General features: G+C 57.5%; 3 protein-coding genes across 3 annotated transcripts; 2 read left to right on the forward strand and 1 right to left on the reverse strand.

Annotated features, from left to right (window-relative positions):
- The first annotated feature begins 2,467 nt into the window (after window positions 1–2,467).
- Window positions 2,468–4,509, forward strand: THITE_2112063 (uncharacterized protein). The gene is made up of 3 exons (XM_003651536.1): window positions 2,468–2,946; window positions 3,003–3,088; window positions 3,144–4,509. Exons 1-3 carry the CDS (start codon window positions 2,633–2,635, stop codon window positions 4,496–4,498), a joined length of 1,755 nt encoding a protein of 584 aa, XP_003651584.1. The 5' UTR covers window positions 2,468–2,632; the 3' UTR covers window positions 4,499–4,509.
- Window positions 4,510–6,861: 2,352 nt separating this feature from the next.
- On the forward strand, window positions 6,862–7,704 carry THITE_34314 (uncharacterized protein; the record flags this gene model as incomplete). The annotated part of the gene is made up of 3 exons (XM_003651537.1): window positions 6,862–7,327; window positions 7,400–7,484; window positions 7,653–7,704. 3 exons carry the CDS (start codon window positions 6,862–6,864, stop codon window positions 7,702–7,704), a joined length of 603 nt encoding a protein of 200 aa, XP_003651585.1.
- A 598-nt stretch (window positions 7,705–8,302) lies between these two features.
- On the reverse strand, window positions 8,303–11,448 carry THITE_38081 (uncharacterized protein; the record flags this gene model as incomplete). Its single annotated transcript, XM_003651538.1, has 4 exons — window positions 8,303–8,448; window positions 8,539–9,258; window positions 9,993–11,108; window positions 11,178–11,448. The coding sequence occupies 4 exons, from the start codon at window positions 11,446–11,448 to the stop codon at window positions 8,303–8,305; spliced, it is 2,253 nt and encodes a 750-aa protein (XP_003651586.1).
- Between the last annotated feature and the right edge of the window lie 12,439 nt (window positions 11,449–23,887).

Below are 23,887 nucleotides of genomic sequence, written 5' to 3' on the forward strand. Positions count from 1 at the left end.
GCTGTTGTTTCGGTGCCGTTGCGTTGGGACTTTTTTCTTTCGAAGTTCAGACAGCGGGTCCTCGGAAATACCATAGTACGGAGCAGACATCGTAGCAGTCGGCCATCTTCAGCCTGTACGGGGATTGTGCGTCGTCTAACTGAAGCATCCCAGACTGCTGGAAAGGAGGTTTCGGAAACCCGCCCTGGAGAAAACAGTGAAGACTGCAGGGCTACGGCCCGACCAGGGGAGAATGTGGGTCCATGCCCAGAGTCTCATGGACCCTGGCCAGCGGATAACGTTACCTGGCATGGAACTTTAAAAGTTTAATCGATTCCTTGGCCTGTGCCTATTGCATCGAAGGCGCCCACGGGAGCACCTCCACTAATGTACAATACAATGCTTGTTTGTTTGTTAGTTTGGTTCTTACCCCCACTTTTTGACAGGGGGCTACAGCCAACCAAAGTCGGCCTTTTGACCCGCCTGTTCCATTCTCTAGCCTCATCACTCTCCAGACTCCAAGTTCAAGTGAGGCACGTTCGAGTATAGTGAAGCAGTGGATTGAACACAATTATCCTATCTAGCTAACTAGCCAGGTACCGAAGGAAGCTGCATTATGGGCAGAGGCTGCAGTGCCCCTGACTTTCTATTGCGGTTAGTCTATTCTATGCCAAGACGGCTAGGTAGGTACCTGTGATTTAGAGCCCCTGTCGTGATCCACTATAAGTACCAAACTAACGAACAAACAAGGGGGGCATTGTAAGCTTCTCATCCGTACGCTTGCCATGGAGGTTGGCGGGGCCAGATTCACCTTCCTCCTGGCCTCCGGTGTTCGGGGCTGCCCAGTGAGGAGGTCGCCTCCTTTTCCCGTCGTGTACGGTTAAGATATGTTGGCTGACCGCCATCTTGGTCCGGCAATCTTTCGGCGTTAGCGGGGACAGCTAAACATATCTGATTAGTGTAGTGTAGTGCTGGCATTCACCCGTGACCGATGTCAAGTCCGAGCCGTGAGAACACCGACTGCCAGACTAAGTGCAAAAGACGACGTCCTGATACACAGTCCAGCAGCCGATGCCCATGCGTGCATGGGGACGGTGGAGACGGCACCCCACAGGGCAGTTGTAAAGTTTGCCGGTATCCGTAGGCAGGGAGCCGCCGAGCGACTCCTCCGACACGGCCGTGTCCCGGAGGCGGCGGTTGTGAATTGAAGGGGATTGCCGGCCAGCCGCCGCGGCCGAGAAGCGCCGCGAAGGGATGAAGTGGGGAATGGACCCCACGGGCCCACAACAGGGAGCGGCAGTCTGCGGTCGCTCGCTTGCGCTTCATCCCGAGACACAAGCTGCCAGATCGCCCTCGTCAAGCTCTCTGATTGGTTAGAGCTGGGACGAGCAGGGACGAGCAGGGACAGCGATGAGGACCTGGGACAGAAGCGGCTTCAACTTCAAGCCAGTGATCCCAGCGTACGGCCTGTCATTGCGCGCGCTCTGATCGAGCTGGCGCTGTGAATTCTTGCACCGTTCAGCTGCCGCAGGCAGGCCGAAATTTCGGTGGTTGACTGGGACGATTGGCGGCCAGTATTGTACGCCCGTCATCTCAAGTTTCTCCGCATTGCGGGTTCGCGCCTCGCTGGGCCTCGCGCGAGCCGCGCAGCCGCCGGCCGGTCTGATCAAGGTTGGCCACTGGGAAGCGTGGGGCAGGCTGCTCTTGGCTCCGATCTCCTAGTGTACACCTATGGCGCGGTACCTGATCTCATCTGGATCCCGGCCCATCAGCAAGGCACACTTTCTCTTTTTGTCTGTCGTGCCTGCCTATCCCCTCCATGCTCCATGGTCATCCTTGGCCCCCGCGCCTCGTGACTGGTCTCGACAGCTAGTGTAGTCCAGGCATCCAAAGGACCCTGTCATCCCAAGTTCCCTCATCGAACTTGCACTAAGTTCATTCTTCGCCGGCGGAAGTTTGATGTCGGACTTGGACGCTGCAAGGAATGGGTTCCTACAGGTTCCAGCTGCACTCCGTCCCCTCCCCCTTCTGTTGCAGTCCCCGTCAGACGATTCTGACATACCCCCCTGACCGCGCTTCCCTGCACCACGTTTTGGAATCGCGGAGACGCACGCAACCTTGTTGTCTCCCCCTGTCAGTTACCCCCGTCGTCCTTGGGCTCCTGGTCGCTGAAGCTTGGCAATGCCGTTGCTGGGTGGCTCCGGAAGGGCTCGAAACCGCTTGGCTCCCCGGGGGCATGAGAAACAAGGGCTTGGCGTTCATGTCAGATCGCCGTCGCAGCACGCCTCCCTGCTATTTTCCGGCCGCCAAGTCCAACTTATAACATCGGCGCTGGCCTCAGCACCTGTCGTGACTCTTCTTCTCTCGACCATGCCCTCTTCCCTCTCTCCGCGGTGGTAACTGTGTCCGTCCGTCGGTCTTCGTTTCGTCCCTTCTTTCCGTTCGTTCCTTTCTTCGGACGCGGGTTGTACTTGTACATATCCCTCCGATTCATCGACACTAGCTGTCGTTCACCACTCCTTTGGCGCGCTTTTTTTTGCTTTTGACGGTCTGGCACCATCTTCTCTCGGTTCGATTCACATAGGCTCCCGCGGAGCTTAATCTTTGTTCTCGAACGACACGCCGACTTCTATCTCGCGCACAGCCGCCCAACATGTTGATGAAGACTGCGGTGACGGCCCTCCTGGCTCTGGCCCTGGCTGCCGAGGCGGCCTCGGTCCATCAATACAGGTCGCCTCTTGCCTTGGAACGACGACAGAACAGGGGAGGGAACCGGGGCGGGAACAACAAGGGCAACAATAACAACGCCAACAACAACGCCAACAATAACAACAACGGTAACAACAATGGCAACAACAACAACGCCGCCTCGGTTACCTGCCTCGCCCCGAATGCCCTCCAGACCGCATCGGAGTCGACCGGCCAGAACAGCGCGGTCGCCGCTGATGGCCAGGTGAACTCGGCCACGTACGTCGACGCCTTCCCCGCACAGGATCGACTTTCCCGCGCTGACCCGTTCCCAGTGACCCGGCCAACTTCATCAACTTCTGCGCCGGTCAGACCCTGACCAATGGTCTGCAGAACCGCGACGGGTCCTGCAACGGTATCGGTATGTACATTGCGGACCCGGAAGGCCGCCCGTGGTCCTCGCTAACGCTGGGCAGTGATGGGCAAGATTCCGGCCGCCAACAAGATGGTTTCGACCGTCATTCTGAACCCCAAGAACAATGACAACCTCCAGGCGCTCACGTCCTTCAACGTTACGCTCAACGTCGCCAACATGCAGCTCGGCTCCTTCACCAACGCCACGAGCACGTACTACGCGGCGCCTCAGGATCTCAGCGGAAACGGTCAGATCATCGGCCACACTCACGTCACGATTCAGGACACGGGCAACACGTTGAACCCCACCCAGCCCCTGGATGCGACCCAGTTCGCCTTCTTCAAGGGCATCAATGACGCCGGGAACGGCCAGGGTCTGGTCACCACCGAGGTGACGGGCGGTCTTCCGAAGGGCTGCTACCGTGTTTGCACCATGTCTAGCGCGTCCAACCATCAGCCCGTGTTGATGCCGGTTGCCCAGCGTGGTGCGCAGGATGACTGCCGCTACTTCAGCGTCGGCGGTGCCTGCGGCAATGGCGGCAACAACGCCAACAACAACAATGCTGGCAACAACGCGAACAACAACAATGCCGGTAACAACGCCAACAACAATGCCGGCAACAACGCCAACAACAACGCTGGCAACAATGCCAACAAGGGTGGCAACAACGCCAACAACAACAACGCCGGCAACAACGCCAACAACAACAATGCCGGCAACAACGCCAACAACAACAATGCCGGCAACAACGCCAACAACAACGCTGGCAACAATGCCAACAAGGGCGGCAACAATGCCAAGGGCGGTAACAACGCTGGCAACAACGCTGGCAACAACGCTGGCAACAACGCTGGAAACAACGCTGGAAACAACGCTGGCAACAACGCTGGAAACAACGCTGGAAACAACGCTGGCAACAACGCTGGAAACAACGCTGGAAACAACGCTGGCAACAACGCTGGAAACAACGCTGGCAACAACGCTGGAAACAACGCTGGCAACAACGCTGGAAACAACGCTGGCAACAACGCTGGAAACAACGCTGGAAACAACGCTGCCAACAATGCTGGTAACAATGCTGCCAGCAATGCTGGCAACAACACTGCCAACAATGCTGGCAACAACGCTAACAACAACGCTGGCAACAACCGTGGCGCCAAGGCGGTTGATAACGGTGCGGCTGCCTCGAACATCGGCGGCATCGCCGCTCCGGCGGTCCAGAGCACCGGCGACAGCGCCCGTCCTTTCTCGGTCAACGGCGATACCTTCGCCACCAAGGCGGCCGCCGTCCAGCGCGCCTGCGCCATCCAAAACAACGCCTGCGCTAATGCCGTCAACTCGGGACAGGTCCAGGGTTCGTCCGTCGCCGACTGCAACCAGCAAGAAGCGGCGTGCCGGGCGGCCGGCGGCGCTTAGATAGCCGGTCTTGGCTGGTCGTTAACCCCAGGTGCCACCCCGACCCTCACCGCAGCGCCGCTCCGTGCCAAGAGCGGATAGGCGGGTCTCGTCCCGCGAGGAAGGGAAATCGCGAGCTCCTGAACCAGATGGCAGACATGCCCGATAACTCCCCGTTCTGCTTGGGTCCCTCCGGCTGCTGGTACGGAGCCTGCGACGGAAGGGAGTGTGTACCATATACTTTTTTTTTCCTTTCTATTTGGTTTCTAGCGGAATCACGCAAGGCAATTTTGGTCCTTAATCTCTTGTGGCTCTGGTTGTTTCTCTGCAGGCGGGCGGGCGGTCAGGTGGGGGTTTGCGTCTTTCCATGTCATAAACGACAGCACAACTCCTGGTCGTTCTAGAAAAGAATCGGAAGACGCTCCCGGTCGTTGTTTCTTGGATAACCATCTCCTGTTCTTGGGCTATTTTCCTATCTACGCTGTCGATACGCTCGGGGACGTGTTATGACATTGTTTTTTGTGCAGCTTTGTGCGTGCATCGGCTACACAGACGGTGGTGAGTGTGACAGCGCCAAGGGTGGTAAAGGTAAGTAACTACCTAGTAGTTAGTAGTAGGTAGTGTTTTTAGAGGGTGTGGAGAGCGATGAATGTGCATCCGGTCAGCGACTGGGGACACTTTGAAAACCAGACGATCTTCTTCCTTGCTTACTCTGCTCTGCCCTACTTAGAGGAGAAGGCGTAACTGGACGGGTGCTGGCGCCGAGGGGAGAGGCAGGAAGGCGGGATTGTGCGGCGTGTGAGAGATTTGCGTCGGATCGCCCGCGGTCCGGCACTTCGTGTCTCAGACGGGGGAGGGTAAACAGGGCGGGGAGCATGGCATTTCGTCGTAAGGTATTCTCCCCGTTTCTGCTCGGGATCAGTACAGTCCGGCAATGGTGGAGCCTCAAATTGGGGGCCTCAAATCAGGGATTTCAAATCGGGAGGTGCGCGGTGGTGAAACGGGAAGGGAAGAAAGGGTGGTGTTCTTGAAACAGCCAAGGGCGTACCGTGTTGCTGGCTGGCTGTTTTGCTGGATCAGAAAAGAGTAACACCTCTAATACTGAGGGAGGGTATTGGAACTTACCTTACCTACGGAGTTGCATACACGATTTCGTCCTGTCTGTTGGTAAAATGAGTGAGCGTGGTCGATGTCTGTTGTATGCTGACAAGTACGGAAAACATGAGAACTGCTTGACTGCTGCTATTACATTAATTAACCCTCCTGGTTGGCAGATGTAGGAGTCTCTGTAGATACCTTACACTTTTGCCCCCTTAGGAGGATTGCACTGCGTTGCTCATGCTTTCGTTCGGCTGGCGAGCGGCGTTTGGTGATGTCACTGCCACTCACTTCACTCCGCACTCAGCGGACCTGGAAGTGACGGAATTGGAAAATGATTGAACACCTATGTGATCGCTTGAGTACCTGGTCGGTTCCTCAATCATTGGTCTAAATTCTTCGTCATATCGTGGGAGGGCGGCGGTAGGAGATTTATTTCATCTGATCGCTGGCTGTGCGCTTTGAGAGTAAGGGTAAGTGAGCGGCCCTTGTTGAGAACTCATCTCATCGTAGTTGAGGACTCATCTCATCGAGCTCAGTGCGAGTGAGCTGAGTGTGAGTGGCTCGAGACAAGTCCGCACATCGACTTAACCCCAGCGGTCAGTGATCGAAGACGTCTCCCGAAATGAGAATATTATTGAACCCCTAATGTCAAGAGTAGCAGTAATACAACAATGCTCAGTCGTCGCATGGTATTTGTGACTACCCGGATGTGAGAGCCCTCCAAGGTTCCAACCACGCCTCATCTCATTGTCAACTTCACTAAAACCGGTGGAGTGACTGTCTTCTGCCAGGAGTGTTCTGCGACGGATAACCAAGATGACATGCCAGCCACGTGTTGACCACGACCACAACGGAAGCTCAGATCAACTTCGGAGTCCCGAGCCAAACATCTTGATGCGTACGGGGTAGCACAGGAAACCCTTCCGTTGTCTGCTCCTGCTGTGTTTCCCAGCTTAGCGAGCCACTTAGCTTCACAGCGACGATGGCTCGCTCTTTCCCACCGGACCTCCGAGACCCCCCGAGCGAGTCGGCTTCTCCCTTGCTCAGCCAGCCCGGATTGGACTTTCCAATTTCTCATCCCGGAGTGTGACTTCTGTGCTCTCTGCCTCACAGTAAGCACAACAACACAAACAAAACACCACTGTTCTTGTTACAGCAGCGAGACACAACCTACGCCCCTCAGATCCCATCCTCCTCTCACAGCAGCAGTTCGGAACCTATCACCAGCGCCAGCCTCTGAGCACCGTCACCCTGCACCTCCCATCACCACACGGCAAAGGAACATGACGGCCCCGACACCGACTACTCAACAAGCCCGCGCCGCCCAAGCATCCCACCCAGCCCAACCACCACCACCTCTCCCAAACCCAGACCGAAACCACAACCAGAACCAAGACGACCGCACCCCGGCACTCACCGCCCTCACAACCCAAATCCAAACCAGGCTACTGACCGTCTACCGGGACCTCCGCCAGCTCCCCACCCTCGCCCATCCCGAGATAATCCTGCACCCAGCCGACCGGGACCTGGTCCGGCCGCCGCGGCCGCCGCTGCGCGGGCTGGCGGCGGCGCAGCGACACGAGGAGGCGCTGGTCGCGGCGGCGCGGGGCACGCTTGTGATGGACGTGTCGAGCGTCACGGTTGGGGAGGGGGGTGTGTTCGCGTGCGTGATGGGGGTTTTGAGGGCTGGTGGGGACTGGAATGGGGATGGGAATGGTTCTAAGGGGGATGGGGATGGGGATGGGGATGGTTCTGAGGAGGGACAGCAAACCGGATCAACAGCAGGAACAGGCGCTGGCGCTGGCTCAGCAACAGCAACAGCACGACCAAAGCCGAGAGGCAAGATCGCAGTCCCGTTCTGCGGGCTGTGGAGGTTCGACGGCGAGGGCAGGGCCGTCGAGCACTGGTACGTAACTCAACCAGTGCAGCGCTCTTCAATCACGTCTACTCCGTTGTTCAAGGACCAGAGCATCCAACCCGTGCTCTGGAACAGCCCGTGCTCCCTCCGCGGCTGTACTCCCATGCACGTTTGTGGCAAACAGAAATATCACTGACCACGGCTTTACAACCTTAGGGAAAACGCTGCGGATCCGGAGGCGCTGGCACAGTGGTTACGGGGGGAATGAGCGAGGTAGTGGTATTGGGTGGAGGGCGCGAGACGTGAGAAGAGTGAGAGGGTGAAAGGGAGTGCGTGAGAAGGCAGCAGCGATACAGAGAGGCAGGGTGAGGGGTAGAAATGGGAAGTGGATGGAGACACAGGGAGACAAGTCGACGGCCGACCACCAGTCAAACAGGCCGCCCCCCTTTAACATCATCGCCTACTCCCGCACATGGCTGCGCAATAAATCTCGTATATACGTCCAATCTTAATACAGCAAACCGTATTCCACAACACTCGTACAGCGTAGAATGTACATACATACCTGTCCCCTCCCAAAGTCGGCAGTGATGCCATGGCCTGCAAGCAAGCCTTCTATACAGCCGGACCGCAGCACCGCGCCCCGCGTTTTCATACTAAACCATTGTCCGACGTCCTGCCATCGTGAAACACGTCAACGCCAGCAACAGATCGGATTCAGCAAAGGCCGATGGCCCTCTCCCGCTTGACCGAGCATATAGGGGTCGAAATCGAACCCGGTCGTTGTAGCTGTCGTTGCTGTTTTCGTTCTCGTCATCCTCGTCTCGTCATCCTGCTCCCGCATGCTTCCTTGCTTCCACTCGAGATTATGACTCGTCTTCCTTTTCGCCCGCGCGCATGCGCTCGTTCCACTTGCGCTTCCCGACCCGCGTCTCGTAGTGCGGCGCGGCCGTCTTGACGTCCTGCATCATTGACTCCATGGCGTTGCGCGTCTTGTTTCTGTAGCAGTCCACTGTGCAAGAGAACATCAGCATCGTGGCGCCATCAATTGCGCCATAGTAGGGAAAGGGAAAAGGGGACGGGATGGAGACGGGTTACTCACACGCTCGCTGCAGGAACACGGTCCGCCCCGCGAACACCCGGCTCTGCAGCCAGGCCATGCGATAGCCGAGATCGTTCAGCCGCACCTCCTTGCCGCGGAACATCTTGCGCATCCTCGGGATCGCCACCTCGCCCTCGCGGCCTTCGGCCAGCGGCACCTTGACCATGGTCCGCGCGCGCGCCGAGCGGCCAGCACGTCCGGGCCTGCGGCCCTCCGTGTCGGTGGTTCCGTCGTCTTCGGTGTCGGTTAAGTCGTCGGTGAAGAAACTGCTGCCGGTCGCGCTGGGTGGCGGGCTCTGCATCTCGCGGGGGAAGTACGACCGCGGATAGACGCTGCTGCTCTTACGGAAGCTGTCCGGGATCTCGTGCGTGTCGACGCCGTCCAGCGTGACGCGCACCCGCAGCCGGCTGTTGCGATCGCTGTCCTCGACGAGGATGAACTTGCGCTTCTTGGCCTCCGGGATGTCCGGGAACAGGTCGTCGGGACCGTCATGGGCGCCGCGAGACGAGGTTGAGCGATGGGCGGCGAGCGGGCCGGCAGCGCCATGCGAGGCGTCGCCGAGGCTGTCGTGCATGGACATGGACGAGGACGCGTGCGGCGCCCCGTGGTAGGCATCGTAGCCGGTGAAAACATGCGCGGGCCGCTCGTCCGAGCCGGGCTGCACGGGGGGCTGATGGTGGTGGTGATGATGCGACTGGTTGTCACCATAGTTTCCTTCGCCTAGAGCAGATTGTCAGCCGGGCGGCTTTCTACCCTCGGAAACGGTCCAAACAAGAGGAGGGGTTAATGCATGTTAGGCCATGTCAACACGCGCGTCGGCTATGTCTTAAGTGTGATACTCCGTAAGAGCCAAAGCAGCGCAGCAAGAGCAGCAACTCGCAAATCTCCAAGCGGCGCAGCCAATCAAGGGTGGTGCATATGCAGATCGCGAGCATCTCGAGGTGCCATCATCCCAGTCAGGCTCCCTGTCAAGGACACTCGGACAGAGAAATGTGGTGGTGAGGATGTAAGGTGCTGGTTGATATGTGACGAAGCAAGTGCTGATGAATGTTGCGCTGCGGTATGCAGAGCAAGAATGCAATGCAAAAGCCGCGTTCTGCCAGCAGCCAGCCAGACGACTGAACGACGACCGAAAACCAGCAAAACCAACTAACGGCAGACGCGACTAAAGTGTAATGTACAGATCTTTCTTTTCTTTGTACCAGGTCTTTCTCCTGTTGTCGCCCCGGGTGAACGAACGGCGCTCGAAGATCGGAAAACGGTCGCGAGCCGGTATATAACAGATTGGGGGGCGTCGGCGCGAGCGAGTAATTCCCAGAGAGTTCCACACAAACATGACAACCAAAACAAGGAAAAAAAGGCAGGCGCATGTAAAAACAACAGGTGGCTCGAAGAGGTATCACACTTAATCACAACAACAACGCGCGCGCTTTAGGCCATCTGGTGAAACATACCGACTTCGTCTCCTCCCTGAGCGCTGCCGTCCTGTTGCCCGCCGTGGTGGTGGTGCATCTGCTGCGCCATGGGGAGCCCCGGCTTGCCCATGGCCGGCGTACTGCCGGGACCCATGGGCGTCGGTGTCGTCATGCCCGTCGAGCCGGGAGCACCCGGCGCCGGGATGTGCGTTGCGTGCGGCGTGGTCGAGCCTGCCTTGCCGTTGCGGTAGTTCATCTTCGCCATACGACGGACCCGGCGACTCCTCAGGCGGGGGTCCTGGTTGCTGTTCCGCCAGCTATCCACGGCCCGCTGGATCAGGCCTCGCTTGCCCCGCAGCGGCGGGTTCAGCTGCGCGAGCGCCCACCCCACCGTGTTGCACTCGGTCTCGTACTGCAGCCGGTTGCCGCGGTACTGCTCCTTGGGGCAGCAAGCGCGAGGGTACACGCAGTTCTCCGACTTGAACTCGGGCGTGAGCTCGTCCTGGTTCACCGACTCGACGTCGCAGCGGATCGTGTATTCCATCTTGACGCGGTCCCGCGAGTACTCGAACGCGATCCACTGCACGCCGTTCGTGTCCTGCCTCACCACCAGAGGCGTGGTCGCGGGGATCGGACCGGGGGCGGCATTCGCATTCACGCCGGAACCGGTGGTCGTGGGAGTGGAGAGCGGGGCTCCGTTTTGAGGGCTCGCTGACGATGCGCCACCCATGGCCACGGGCGCGGACGGTCCCGATATCCGATGGCCGAGGCTGTGCGTCTCGATCTTATCCGGACGCGGGCTGACCGTCATGCCCGCCTGAGAATGCTGCGACGGGTGCTGGCTGATGGGGTGCTGGGGCGGCGTGTGCGACATCATCATGCTCGGCTGCGAGGCCATAGGCTGATGGGGCTGTTGGGCATGTTGGGCGTACGGCGACTGCGCGGCCTGGGCCGGCATGGACGAGTACTGCTGCTGGGGGGCCCCATAGTACATCTGCTGCTGGTGTAATTGCGATGGCGGCTGCGCGTACATGCTTCTCTGCTGGTCATGGCCCGAAGGCGATGCCACTGAAGCAGGCGAGTTCGACTGCGGGGTATGGTACGAGATTGGCGGATAGGGTCTCGGCATGGTCGCAGCCATCATGTCTCCCGTGTCTGCGCGCGCGCGCACGCGTCAGCTCGGTTCGTCTGCAGACGACGATGCCGGGAAATCAGAATACTCACCTGCCGTCGTGTATCCGCTAGTCGCGCCCGGCGTGCTGTACGGGCTAGGATGCGCGTAATAGGGCAGCGTGTGGTCTTGCGAATTGCTTGCCTGGCTCTGCTGCGGGTACGAGTACGCGCCCGAATGCTGCGCCTGTTGCTGCTGCTGCTGAGCCGGGGTCTGGCTGTGATGCTGCTGATGGACAATGCTGGAGGGCCGGGAGTGTTGCAGATGGGGGGGAAGGGGACCCTGCTGCGGGTGGGTGTGAGGCTGCATAGAGGAGACAACCATTAGTCCTCACGTTTACAGGGTTCTCTTCGATGCAAAAACCATGCGTGTGTTCTGGTAGCGCCCGGGACGCGTCTGGGAATGTTGTGGTTTTTTGTCCCGCTGGTGCGCGTTGCAAGGACTGGGTCGCCGGGAAGTTCTGTCGGGCCCTGTAAAAAAAAGACGAGGGACCCACGGCTGAGGCGGGCTAGCCTCGGGGATTTGGGGTAGGATTTTTGTAGGACAGGGCTCCTAATCCACGCGGCACCCAAGTCGCCTGCGAGCAGAGAGAGACAATGCTACCTTATCCCCGGTGGAGCAGCGAAGGGGCTCGGAAGGGTCTCCGAGGCTTCGACACTTTCCCACTTGGGTCGTCTCCGGTCGGCGACAGCGTGGGACGACTTGGTAGTGAAGGGGAATTACGCCACCTGCCGGTAGTAACTTTACCCCGGGCAGCGCGACAGACGGTCAAAACAAGGGCCAACTAACCGAATATGCAATGCCGCGGCGAGGGTAGAGTGTAGCGGGAAGAACAGGCCGGAGCGGGAATGGACAGGCTCAATCCCCAATCCTGACCCAGGACGGACCCGACTGTGGTTCAGTTAAGGAGGGCGGTACTTGTGGGGACGGCGCAGTTGATGTACTTGAAGGCGACCGGGGGGTTTGCAAGGAGAGCAAAAGATAACGTGACAAACGCGTTGCAGACCGGGCGAGCAGGGGGGTGAAGAGGAAGAGCCACAATGTTATATCCCAGCACGGCCGATGGGACGCGTGCTTGTGGTGGGTTTGACACAGCGCCTCTTGGTGCTGCCCCCCGAAGCAGTGGTCCACTTGCGAACACCGAGCTGCAGAGCTGGAAGCCCGAGCCCTCAGCGAGAGAGGGAAAGAAAAACGGGTGGGGACCAGGTGTGGGTGAGCGGGGTGGGGCGCGGCGGCCAACGATGACGGGATGACCGTGTAACAGCCGCTTGGAAGGTGGCAGGGTGGGAAGAAAAACACGAGCAGGGGCGAGTTGCGTCTTAGATGAAATGGCCAATGGCATGTCGCGTGCAGAGCCATGTAGGACGACTAGAGCCCAATCGGGAATGGCCATCCGAGGCTAGCCACTGACGGCCAGGCCTCTGGGTGTTTTCCAGGCAGTGCCATCTGTCCACTCATTTGCCTGCGGTTGCAGTGCTCTCGAGCAAGGACAAGGGGCGGTGAGGGAGCGGGTCCAATCGACTCCCAGCAACGAATCCCTGCGCCTCTGCCAGGCCTTCCCGAAAAGCAGCTCTCCCAAATCCTGCGGCCAAACCCGTGCCCCCATCCAGACTGCATCACTTGTAACAGCTGGTTCGATGACGAGGACGGTCCAGGGATTCCTATGCGCGCGCTGCGGGTTTCACGCAGGTGTGCTGTTTGCCCAGCGCAGACCGAAGCTGTCGGGACGGCACCTGCGGCACTTGCCAGCACTTGCTTTGCGGCAGATGAGAAGACAACCAACGGAGGCGTCTGTCTGACAAAGCATGTTGGCTTGTGGATCCCGGGTAGGGGGCCTCGAAGGGCCAGCTTTTTTAGCGGCTCCACAGGCATGTGTTGGAGAAGCTAAGCTGCCCCACACAGCCCTTGGTCATCGCCGTCGGGACCCACAGACCAGACGTTGCGACTGACTCTTCGCACAGTGTCTGGCGCGGAGAAAATCAATGCTCAAACGTCTCGTGTAGTTAGAAGAAACAATCCTGCGTCATCAGAGCCGTTTCGCACAAGCACCGTCAGCTCGCCGACACTGACTCTGCGAAGAGGCAATGGTTCAGCCAGGAGATCAGAGAAACGATCACCTGATCTGATCTCCCAGTCGCTGCAACCAGGATTTTCGGTTGGTGGGGGCAAGCGCATGGGGTGGGGGCAGGCTCCCCAGCCACTTCGCCGTTGAGACCTGCCGATGTCCTCGCCGTTTGAGCAGCCATGCTGGTCCGGGTCCGCCACATGGAAGGCCTGGCCTGCAAAGCCGCGATTGGGCGAGCGCGGCGCGGAAACAGAAAGTGTGGACGATGATGTGTTTCTGCAGCCGTCCGCAGCCGACTTGGCTGATAAGCGTCTCTCTGCAATTGATTGTGGTGGGCGTGCTTTCTCCGCATAAGCAAGCCCCGCACCAGCATGGGGCAGGTAGGCCAGGCGCCCAGGTTATGCTCGATCCTTGCTCGATTGTGCAGCACACCTTGCCTTTGCACAGAGCGGAAGTGCCCTGCGCAACCCGGCACTCGCCCCCTGTCGCATGTTACCGGAGCCCCGGCTGCTGGTGAAACAGCTCCTCCCCCCTGTAATTCCCAAAGACATCGCTACCCGGACAAGGGCGTCAGGTTTTCTGGAACGATTGCGAAGCCAGCCCCTCAGGGGTTTCGCTGAACAGGGGGAAAACGGGTGGCAGCGGGACCATGAGGCTGATGTTTTCTCGAAATTCCCGTATTTGACCCTGATCTCGATCTCCGACTTCTGCAGCCACACTCGCCGGCGGACACTTGTCCCCGAGTAAACGAAATGGGCACGCAAGCAGCTCAACGAGTCGGCAACGGGGCGGCAACTACCGCACTGCAGCGGGAGTTGTTGGATACATCACGCGGAAGTGTCGGCGATGGGTGGAGCAGCGCATAGCGACGAGGAAAAGAAAATGTGGCACTCACCGAGTCATGACCAGGCTCTTCCTTAAACTGGCGGGGCGCCTGCCGGTGTTGAGCCATGGTCCTCAGTCCCATTAGGGCGTCGCGGCGGCCGATATGATGCTATGGCTCTGAATCCGTTGCGCGTGTCAGTCAGCAAACTGAGGCCACGAAGGTCGTTTGGTAGGGGGGACTGGACGAAGGCATGTTTGATTGCGGGCTGCGAGTCGTGGAACGCGAAGCCGCGCCTTCCCAGACCGCCCAGGCATCCATCACGAGGTTGTCAGGAAACCAGGTTCCTATCCGTACCCGTACGGTACCGGGCGTGGTGCAGGGCGCGGCTAGCGTGTCGCACACATGATTCATGGACTCACAGCGAACGACTCGGGATACTCTGGCGCCCGGCCGGATGCTGCACCTCCTTCAGTAAACAATTCGACGCGTCCTTTCCGGCAACGGTTCTGGCGGGAAGCTCGGTCGGCCCACGATTGTCGAGGAGTGCTGAACGCTCTGACTGCTTGGAGCGCCGCTTGGGAGAATTGAATACTGCGTGCCGGCTTCTGGGTCGTCAGTCGTCGCACTCAAAGAAAGCTGGTCGGCAAATTCAACGAAAAAAGGTCGACAAAACACGATAAAAAAAGGTGAGAAGAGGGCTTGCAGCCAAGCTTCTGTCTGCATCTGCATCAACAAGGCCACACTGAGTTAGGTAGCAACGTCGAAATTTGCAGGCATCTCATGCGAGGGACTAGGGTGGAACATTGCCGAGATTGAAACGGGATCGCGCTGGATGTCACACCAGACCCTGGCACAATGGCCGCAGGGTGCGCAGGCTTTGCAGCGAGCTGATTCGCTCCGCCAATGCATCGTGACAGGGACAGGTGGAGAGAGCGTAGAGCATCGGTACACGTACCTTTTGGCTGACCTGGACGGTTGCCGAAAATAGACGGCTCGCGAACGCGCGCCTAGCTGGCGCGTTGCGCAGGTTAGACAAGGTGCTGTGTGAATGCGAGTGGCAGGTGCGGCCTGGTCGGGAAACGGGATGATGGGTCGGTGGATGACAATGACGGGTGGCAGGTGGCAGGTGTGCGGCGCTCGGTTAGGCTTGCTGCTGTTGGGCAAGCAAGCCACGTGCAAGGAACAACTGCAACAGACAGACCGCCAGCGTACCTCAATCGCCCTCGAAGTCGTGTCTACCGTGCAAATTGACGGCTAGTTTGCTCTTGGGTGGTAAATTAGGCGGGGCGCGAGCAGATCTCCTGTGTGATGCCCTCAGGTCAGAATTTCGGCGACGAGGTACGGATTGCAACTGCCCGAGTCTGGTTAGGCGGAGAGCATGGATGGTTGAGACGATAATGGGGAAATTTTGAGCGAGTAAAAGGCGGTGGGCCAGTCGACAAGCGCGCCAGAGGGAAGGAGACCGCAAACATGCCGTGGAAACAGGCTGCCCGTGTCAGGGACCACGAAATGACCCGTGGTGGTGGAAAGCTGAAGAAACGCCCGATGCGATATCGGATGTGGCACAAATTCAACAATGATAGACAAGGGTCGAGCTTGCCTCGGGGTTCTCGCAAAACTTCCTCTAGCGAGTAGGCTGGGCGGTGTCTCGATACCTTAATGGAAAAGAGGGCATCAGCAACCAAGGTTCACGTCGAAACAAACTGATGTACTGCGAAGTCGATGGATGGGGCAGCTAACCGTGGCCTGCTATGCCACAGAGTCGCACGTGCAGGCAGTTAGACCGGCGCACCGCTAATTCGCTCGATCGGCCAATGCGTGTTACCGTCACCAAAGGCAAGTGCGGTTTTCGAGGTTGCAAGGTGAAGAACTATGAAAGGCTGGAGGTTATAGAGGTCCCGCCAAGACTAATTTCGGCCAATTGTCGGCAATGTTTTTACAGCGTCAGTACCCCGCCAAGACCGCCAAGGGGTTTGCACTATCGCCACGGGTTAGCCACGGGTTAGTTCGCCGGGGGTGCGGGGGGCGGCGCCAGCCCCCCGCTAGTTAGAATTCGGGTTAAGGTTAGGGTAAGGGTCAAGGTTAGGGTATAGGTTAACTTCGTTTTCTTTTTTTTCGATTTGGTTGAGGTTTAGTAAAGTTGTTGCTACGAGTCTTCGCGATTGTACATGTCGATGTTGCTCTAAGTCGTCGCGGCCCCGCTTACCCCGTGGCGATTGTAAATACTTGTAAGCGGCAACCTCCGAAATTAGTCTTGGCGGGACCTCTATAACCACGACCTATGAAAGTGCTTGGTACCTAGTAGCGTCGGCTTCCCGTCTTGGACCGGTTCGGATGGAAAGGCCCACTGACTGGATACTCGGTTGACAGGGATACCGGGATACGCCGCAATAGCGATGACAGCGGGAGGGGTGTAAGAGAGTCACACGGCAGAAAGTCGAGAATCAGCACCTGGAAAGGTCCCAGGTTTACCGCCACAACCGACAAGGCATGCGACGGAGGGGAAGGGGAAGGATGACGACCCTAGTGTACAACGAGTCATGCGGACGCGACATTTCTATTTAACGGCGTGGAAGATTCCTGTAGTGTAGTCGGGTGGAAGTAAGGTAAGGTAAGGTAAGGTACGTGTCTTGCACATACACAGTATACTAGCTCCGCCGCGGGGATTGCCCAACTTCACCGGGATGGGGGCCACAATCCATTCTGACCCCAGCATTTCCAGGGCCTTGTCGAAGCTAAGATCTTGGGGTGCGCAACGGTCGGTGTTGTCGATTCCGACAGGGGGAACAGGACAATCGAAAGCCCATAATCATCAGTCAACTTCCCTTGGTGCTACAAAGTCTTTCAGGATCCGGCGCACGTATCTAGTGTATCTGCACATACTCGGGCTGTCTTCTTTTGCTTCGACCCTTCAAAGCCCTTGCGTTTACTCTTATTTTCTGCGCAGCGGCTGTGTCATCATTGGATAAGTTGCAGCTGGCTCGGCGCAGGCGCACAGCGCCCAATGCACCCGACACTGATCACCTAGCGATCCCGGTCTCCCCAGCGCTGCGATTGGTACAGTACATAAGGTACGTACCTCAAGGCGAGCTTCGATTGCGGATGCGAGCCCCAGGTATAAGCTGTTTGCTTCTTCTGCGAATGCAGTGTTGGCTTCGGCGTCGAGAAGGCTGCCGTCTTAGTGTACTGGGAATCTCCGCAAAGACGGAACTCGACTGCTTGAACTGAATTCAATCGGATTCTTCAAAGGTTGCTTTCCCTCCCCTGGCGGCGTGCTGTGCTGCAACAGGGATCAATGTGGGGGCCAGCTTGAGAGACACGCTGCTGCACCCGAACACGTGAACCGGGCCTGGTCGCGTCAAGGTGTTGACAGGGTTCTCTGCAAGCAGGGGCGTTCCGGAGTTCTGGAGCTCAGGTGAGCAGGCCAGTCCCAACCGCGGAAACGTTACGGTAGTGTACATACAAGTCGCAAACGCGTCGCAGGTGTCTAATGTCATGAGAAACGTGGATGAAGCTGTTGCCGGGAAGTCAATGGACTCCGACCAGCTTGGCACCGATGGGATCAGCAGTTTGTCCTTACGCAGCACGTAGTGTATTCTCAGTTACCAATGAGTATGCTGCGAATTGAAATAGTTGTCGACCGCGCCACTGTCTTCCAGTATCGTATTATCGTAGGCATTACGTGGGGATGCCCCCTGCCCACAATGTTACCCCCATCAACCGGTGGGCCGGCCACATTCACGGCGAACCAATTGTTAAACCACAACGTGAGAAATGAAGTGGAGGGTAAGACTGGTTCGACGGCTCTATCCGCGCCTGCTGCACCAACCATAACTTCACTCCCTACCTAGGTACCTAACATATGGAGGCCAGGCGAGGATAGCAGCCATAATGTGTTGATGTGCACATACATCATCATTCCGGTAACGTTACCCGATTACGCCCTGGCCTGCTCGAACTTGGCGGCACCTTGCGCGCCCCGCAGAATGCGAGGTGGGGGTGCCGAATGTCATTCTCTTCGCAGTGTACGGAATACACAGTACTTAACCTCGGGCGGTGCATTCGACAACAGTGAATCGGCGGGTGGCATTTCAATAACAGTACCTTATACCCTAAAACCGGGCTTGAGTTCCAGGTTTGCATAACATCTGCCGCGTATTCACTGCTTCAGTGTCTCGGTGGCACTTTCCCAGTTCCTCACCGCAACTGCATGACAGGTGGCAGTCACAGGTCGGAATATGGAAGTCATTTCCGATGCGGCGCGTGATTCGCCGCCATTTCACGCTGTGCCTTTCGAGGAAACAGCTCCTACACTGCACTGTGTAGTGTCGTAGAGTGTTGATTCGGGATGCCCACCAACAACTTTCGGCAAAGCCCATCCATCTCTGCTGCAGCTCGGGTCTGCCTCGCAGCTGCACCGCAGTCCTCTTCGGCACGAAACAGGTTCAGACGCCCGACCCCCGGATAACCGATCCTCCCCAGGCAAACGAGCCGTTGCCATTCCGGACCAACCCCGTCGGCCGGGCGCTAACTGCTGAGCTGCTTCCTGACCAATGGCGGCGAGACATGAATCCTCACCGCACAAGACTCGAGAGAAACGGTCGGTGGACTCAACACGCGGTCTGTCACTCACCGCTCCCAACAATTCCTTCTTCGACTCCTTCGAGTGCTACACTACCAGTACGGATTAGTGTATAGCAGAATCCACCACACGCCCCGCTGAGCATCTTCAGGTATGCACACACGGCTTTCTCGGGAGTTAGTTACTGTGTACATGACATAGGAACGATTAATAATGTGCTGGGCGAGCCTTACACAGTGCGGTCCAACTCCGTACCTCCGTAGGATCGCTGGGTCTCCCTCTAAATTCGGAAAGCAAACGATTCCTTTGGCGGTTAGTTCGTTGTTGTCCTCGCTGTTCCGAAAAGCGAGAAGTCAATGTCGGTTCCAGGCTGGATCTTAAAGAGGTCCCGCCAAGACTAATTTCGGCCAATTGTCGGCAATGTTTTTACAGCGTCAGTACCCCGCCAAGACCGCCAAGGGGTTTGCACTATCGCCACGGGTTAGCCACGGGTTAGTTCGCCGGGGGTGCGGGGGGCGGCGCCAGCCCCCCGCTGGTTAGGGTGAGGGTTATGGTTAGGGTGAGGGTCAAGGTTAGGGTGCGGGTTAACTTCGTTTTCTTTTTTTTTCAATTTGGTTGAGGTTTCACGAAGTTGCTGCTACGAGTCTTTGCAATTCTTCGTTGTTGATGTTGCTCGAAGTCGTGGCGACCCCGCTCCCTCGCGGCAATTTGTAAATACTTGTAAGCGGCAGGTTCCGAAATTAGTCTTGGCGGGACCTCTTTAAGAATAACCGGTTCCAGGCAGTGTTTGACAGCGTGTTGCCTCTGGATGCCACACTACGGGGGTTTCGCAGGCGGCGCCGGAAATGGAAACAATCAAAACATGAAGTGAACGATCGACGGTCGGGTTCGGGAACCAAAGAGTCGCGACGACATGGCAGGCCTGCCGCGGCGACCCCCGCGCGGCAGATCTGGCCCTGCTTTCCAGGTTGACGCGCCGTCGAAGTCAATGGGTGGCCTTGCAACCCCGGGCTGGCTCGAGCTGCCGACGAAAACACAGTACGGATACACTACCTAGGTAGCGAACGGCTCCGTGCACTAGGCGCGATAAACAGACCACACCCACAGCATCTTGCACACGTGCAGACAACTCGGGAAAGCCGGCCAAGCTATCGCGGAGGCTTCGGGACAGCAGTTCGGATAGTTACAACTACTCCTCCAAGCAGCAGAGAGAAGTTACGCAGCAGCCGCTTCCACTATTCAACACGGGCGATGCCCAAACAGCTCGGGACAAGCTCGGATGCGAACTTTGCGCCCCCACCGAGATTCGCGGTCCGTCAATCGGAAGGCAAGCAGGTTCGCGCGCATGCAAAGCCAGGGGGCTCGTTAGCTTCTGCGCAACTGCACTATTCCGTACGCTACGCTAGTGTAGTGTACCTTAGTGAGCGCGAGGCGAGCCAGCCTCGCAACCCACCCCTGCTCTCGTCACACCGGCTCCAATAATCGAGCCGCGATCTTTGGGAACGGGAGATGTGCCCCTGCCCCTTCAATTATCCTGGCACATGTTCCAATTCGCGATTGGAAGAAACGCATCTCTTGCGACAGGCCCGGTGCTGGTGATGCCTAGCGAGACGCAGGCTGGTTTGGCTTGCGAATACTCGTAGCTTCACTATCTCCGAGAACGCTTTCCGTCATCAACGTAGGTGACATCCCGTATCCATACCGGGCGGCAGCAAAATGCTGTTTGCTGAGTTCCTCAAAACGGCATGGTCGCTACGCTAACGTTGGCGGGGACCAAAGTCGGGTCGGCAGCGATGGCAGAGACGTGCCATGGCCTTGTCAGCAGAGAGCGGAACCCCCTTGCCGCTGGAGCTCCCTGAATAATCCGTCTTCCCGGTCTCCACGCCAGACCGCACCTTGAACATGCAACAAAACTGTGTCTCACGAGCATAAGCCTATCTTAACCTGTGCGAAGGACGGTAGTCCATATAACCAGACGAGAGATGGTGCCCTGGCCAGAGAAATACGGGGGCAGCTATCTCCCGAGATATCCATACAAGCTCAGTCTCAATTTCTTTTTCTGGGGAAAAAAATTAATACGCTTAATATTCCACGCGCTTGAGGAAAAGGTGCAGTCGCTCATTTCACCGCAGTGGGTCCTCGGCTCATGGACATCATCAACAACAGTCAGTGCGCATGAGCTTCGTCATCAAGTTTGCGGAATTTTTGAACAGCCACCTCGTGAAGCCATTCCAAAGCAGCACTTTGCTCGTTCTGGATAAATCCCCTAAATATAGGTTCAATGGGCGGTATTTGGTGCAGACTTTGAGACACACAGTCACACCCACACGCACACCAATCTTCTCTGCGGCAAGCCGATCACATCCGTGTGTGTCGAACTCATTCCCACGTGTACGGATTAACTAAATTACAAGTTATCCCAGTGTACGGAAAACCTTACCGTGTGAAAAATTAGACTAACAAGGTGGCCTTGCCAAGGAGGGCGTTCGTGGCGTCCTCGACAAACGCGCTGTTCATCGGATCGAGAAAAAAACAAGCCGTTGAACGGATGATCGTTGATGCTGCACGCGAACACAACGCTCAAGGATTCCCCAGGTCTGCCTGACCTGCACCATTCCCAGCCTTATGGATAGCCCGTTAAGTTAAGTTAGACAAGGCCAGGGGCCTTCGCGAGAGCCAAGAAGTGAAAAGAAAGCCCGGTCGCTGCTGGGCCGGGTTGGATTGGATCGTGGGGAGGGGGAGGGGGAAGGGGGGAGGGAACATGGATGGATGGATGGGCGGCGCGGCCGATGTTGCACAGCACAACACCAACGCAAGCCCGTCCCTTCCCTGCCTCCCACGCTCTCAACCCCTGACTGCTGCATCGGCAGCGGCGGGCGGCGGGCCCGCACCGCAACCCTGGCCAGCCAAGTGAACCCTTGCCGAGATTGGGGACATGCTCAAGGGGGGGAAGAAGAAGGGGAATTTGATTGTTCCAATGCGATGCGACGCTGGCTGCCCCACGGATGCAACGCGAGGTTCAGGGTCGCGTTTCTGCCAAGATATCTCGTCGACTTCGGCGGGACTGTTGTTTTGATCTTCAATTTCCACTGCGGTCAGAGGGACAGATTGGGACTGCCGCTTTCGGAGTACGGAGTAACTACGCTGCCTCCCATCCCAAGTTGGGGGTGAAGTCTTCTGCTTGGAATTTCGGATGTTCCGTCATACTTCGCCACGGGGCCCGGCTGGCAATGGATCAGGTTGCGGCCGCTGACCCTAGACAAACAAAGGCATCTTTGCCGAAGAGAGAGCCATCGTAATTGTGACATTTGTAAACTGGACTGATTACTGAGCAACCCAACTGCTCCCTCTTGTTTCGGTGGCTCGATTGGGAGCTCCTCTCCCGTGACCTGACAATCGGCTCATTCTCAGCAAGAGCTCGGCGTCATGGTGACAGCCACCGTTCGGCTCACAGGAAGCGCAGTGGCGGGTATTGGCTGTCGGTTGCTTGCTGAGATCCTCCTGGATCGTCCTTCACCTGCACGCGTGACCTGTTGACGATCTCAGAAGAGCAGTAGTTGATTCACCGTCAGTTGCCTCCGTCCGCTCCCTCCTCCGGGACGTGCAGAAGCAGGAACGAAGCCATCAAGGCTAACTACTCTTCCGTCCGTCCGTTCCGCCATTCAGTCAGCCCGCCGGTCACCACTTCCCAGTGAAACATGAACGCCCGTTCGCGGATGGTCATGCGTATAAACAAACCCGTGTGTCGTGTGCGTCTGATAACTTGAATGCCCGTTGATATCCGGGGAAGGTTTGTGTGTGTCTGAGCGCGCCAGCTCGTGACCTTTCGGTTGGTGTGTTGAGTGAGGCATGTAACTATGATGTCGGAGGAGAGGGCTGGCCGTGAATAATCCGCCCAGACCGGCCCGAGCGTAGCTCAAGGACGGTCGTGGAACGCAGAGCTACTCAGCTACACTACGTTCGAGGTGTACCGAATAAATAGGTGCTAGCAAGTATATCTCAAAGTACTAAGTAAGCGGATCTTTGGTGTATTCGGCACAGTCATCTCTAATTGGTCGCGGTTACGCTCTGATGGTCTGTCCTGCCAAAGGACTGCCCATCCAGGGAGAGCTCTGGTAAAGCTCAAATCTGTGCAAGGAAGCGTGAGTTGGGGGCAGGGATCCTTCTCCCTTCACGTCGGATTCTCCAATAGCCCTGGCTCAACGTTGGTTACACACAAAGTAGACATTACAGGTAAGTTATCCGTTGACACGGCGCGGCAGCAATGCTTCCGCCCGTCATGCGATGTATGCCATGGTGTGTTCGAACAGGGACGCAGTGGGACGTTACCCGAGCGAGATTCGGCGTTGTGGTCGTCTTGCTTTTTTTCCCTCGTTCTATTCCTTTTCATCTAAGATTGCTACCGTGTCGAACAACAGCGAAACTGCTGGACGGTTTCGGATGTTGCGCTGACAGCTCGGTCCGACATGACTGTTGCCATGTGCCGCCTCCCAATCATTCGCTGCAGCGCGAGAGCTGTGCCCTTGACTGTCCCAACTAAGCATCGCACGGGCTGTTTGTAGTGTACCGGAAGGTCGGCGATCTGCGGCCATGCTGCGCCGTCATCGACGCTCGGAGTCCATGAGCTTCACCTGTTGTCGGAGACCGGCCGCGGAAGGATCTGACCGATATTGTTGTCTGCACACTGTGTCCGGAATAGTGTTGTTACCCCCTGGCGAAAGCCGGTCAGTGTCTGCTGTCGGCATGTGGCGTGAATCCCTGACGGAATCCTTCCTCATCATGCAACGGCCAGGGGCCGACCGTGGCCCTTCGCTGCAGGCGGGAAGACGGGGATGAGCCGGTCGTCAGGTGCTTGTTTTGCCCAGCCCGGGAGCCAAGCATGATCCAGTGTAAGTTGCCAGGAGGACTACGCAGTATTCCGTACTCCGTCGTTATTCGGCACAGAATATCCGTACTCCGTAATCATCCAGTACATTCGCAGGCCAGGCGGCTCAAATATCAGCCCGTCCGTGGCTGTATAGCGGTAGACCGCGGCGTGGATGCTTGTTTCAGGGGCTACACAGTACAAGCTTTGATGCCTCAACACCGTCAGCTGCCGAGCGTCAGGAGACCATCATGAACAGTTGACCAACATGTTTCCGCGACACGCAATGATGGTTCGCAATCTCGTGCCGCTTGCTCAGACCTGAGAGTAATGCCACCACGCATACTAAGATCAGACCACTGGCTCGTAGTCAGCCGTTTATTTGCTGTGCTAATTTTATCCGACAAAACAGATCTGCTCGGCTCG

This window comes from Thermothielavioides terrestris, chromosome 2 (assembly GCF_000226115.1).
Source record: "Thermothielavioides terrestris NRRL 8126 chromosome 2, complete sequence".
NCBI lineage: Eukaryota > Fungi > Ascomycota > Sordariomycetes > Sordariales > Chaetomiaceae > Thermothielavioides > Thermothielavioides terrestris.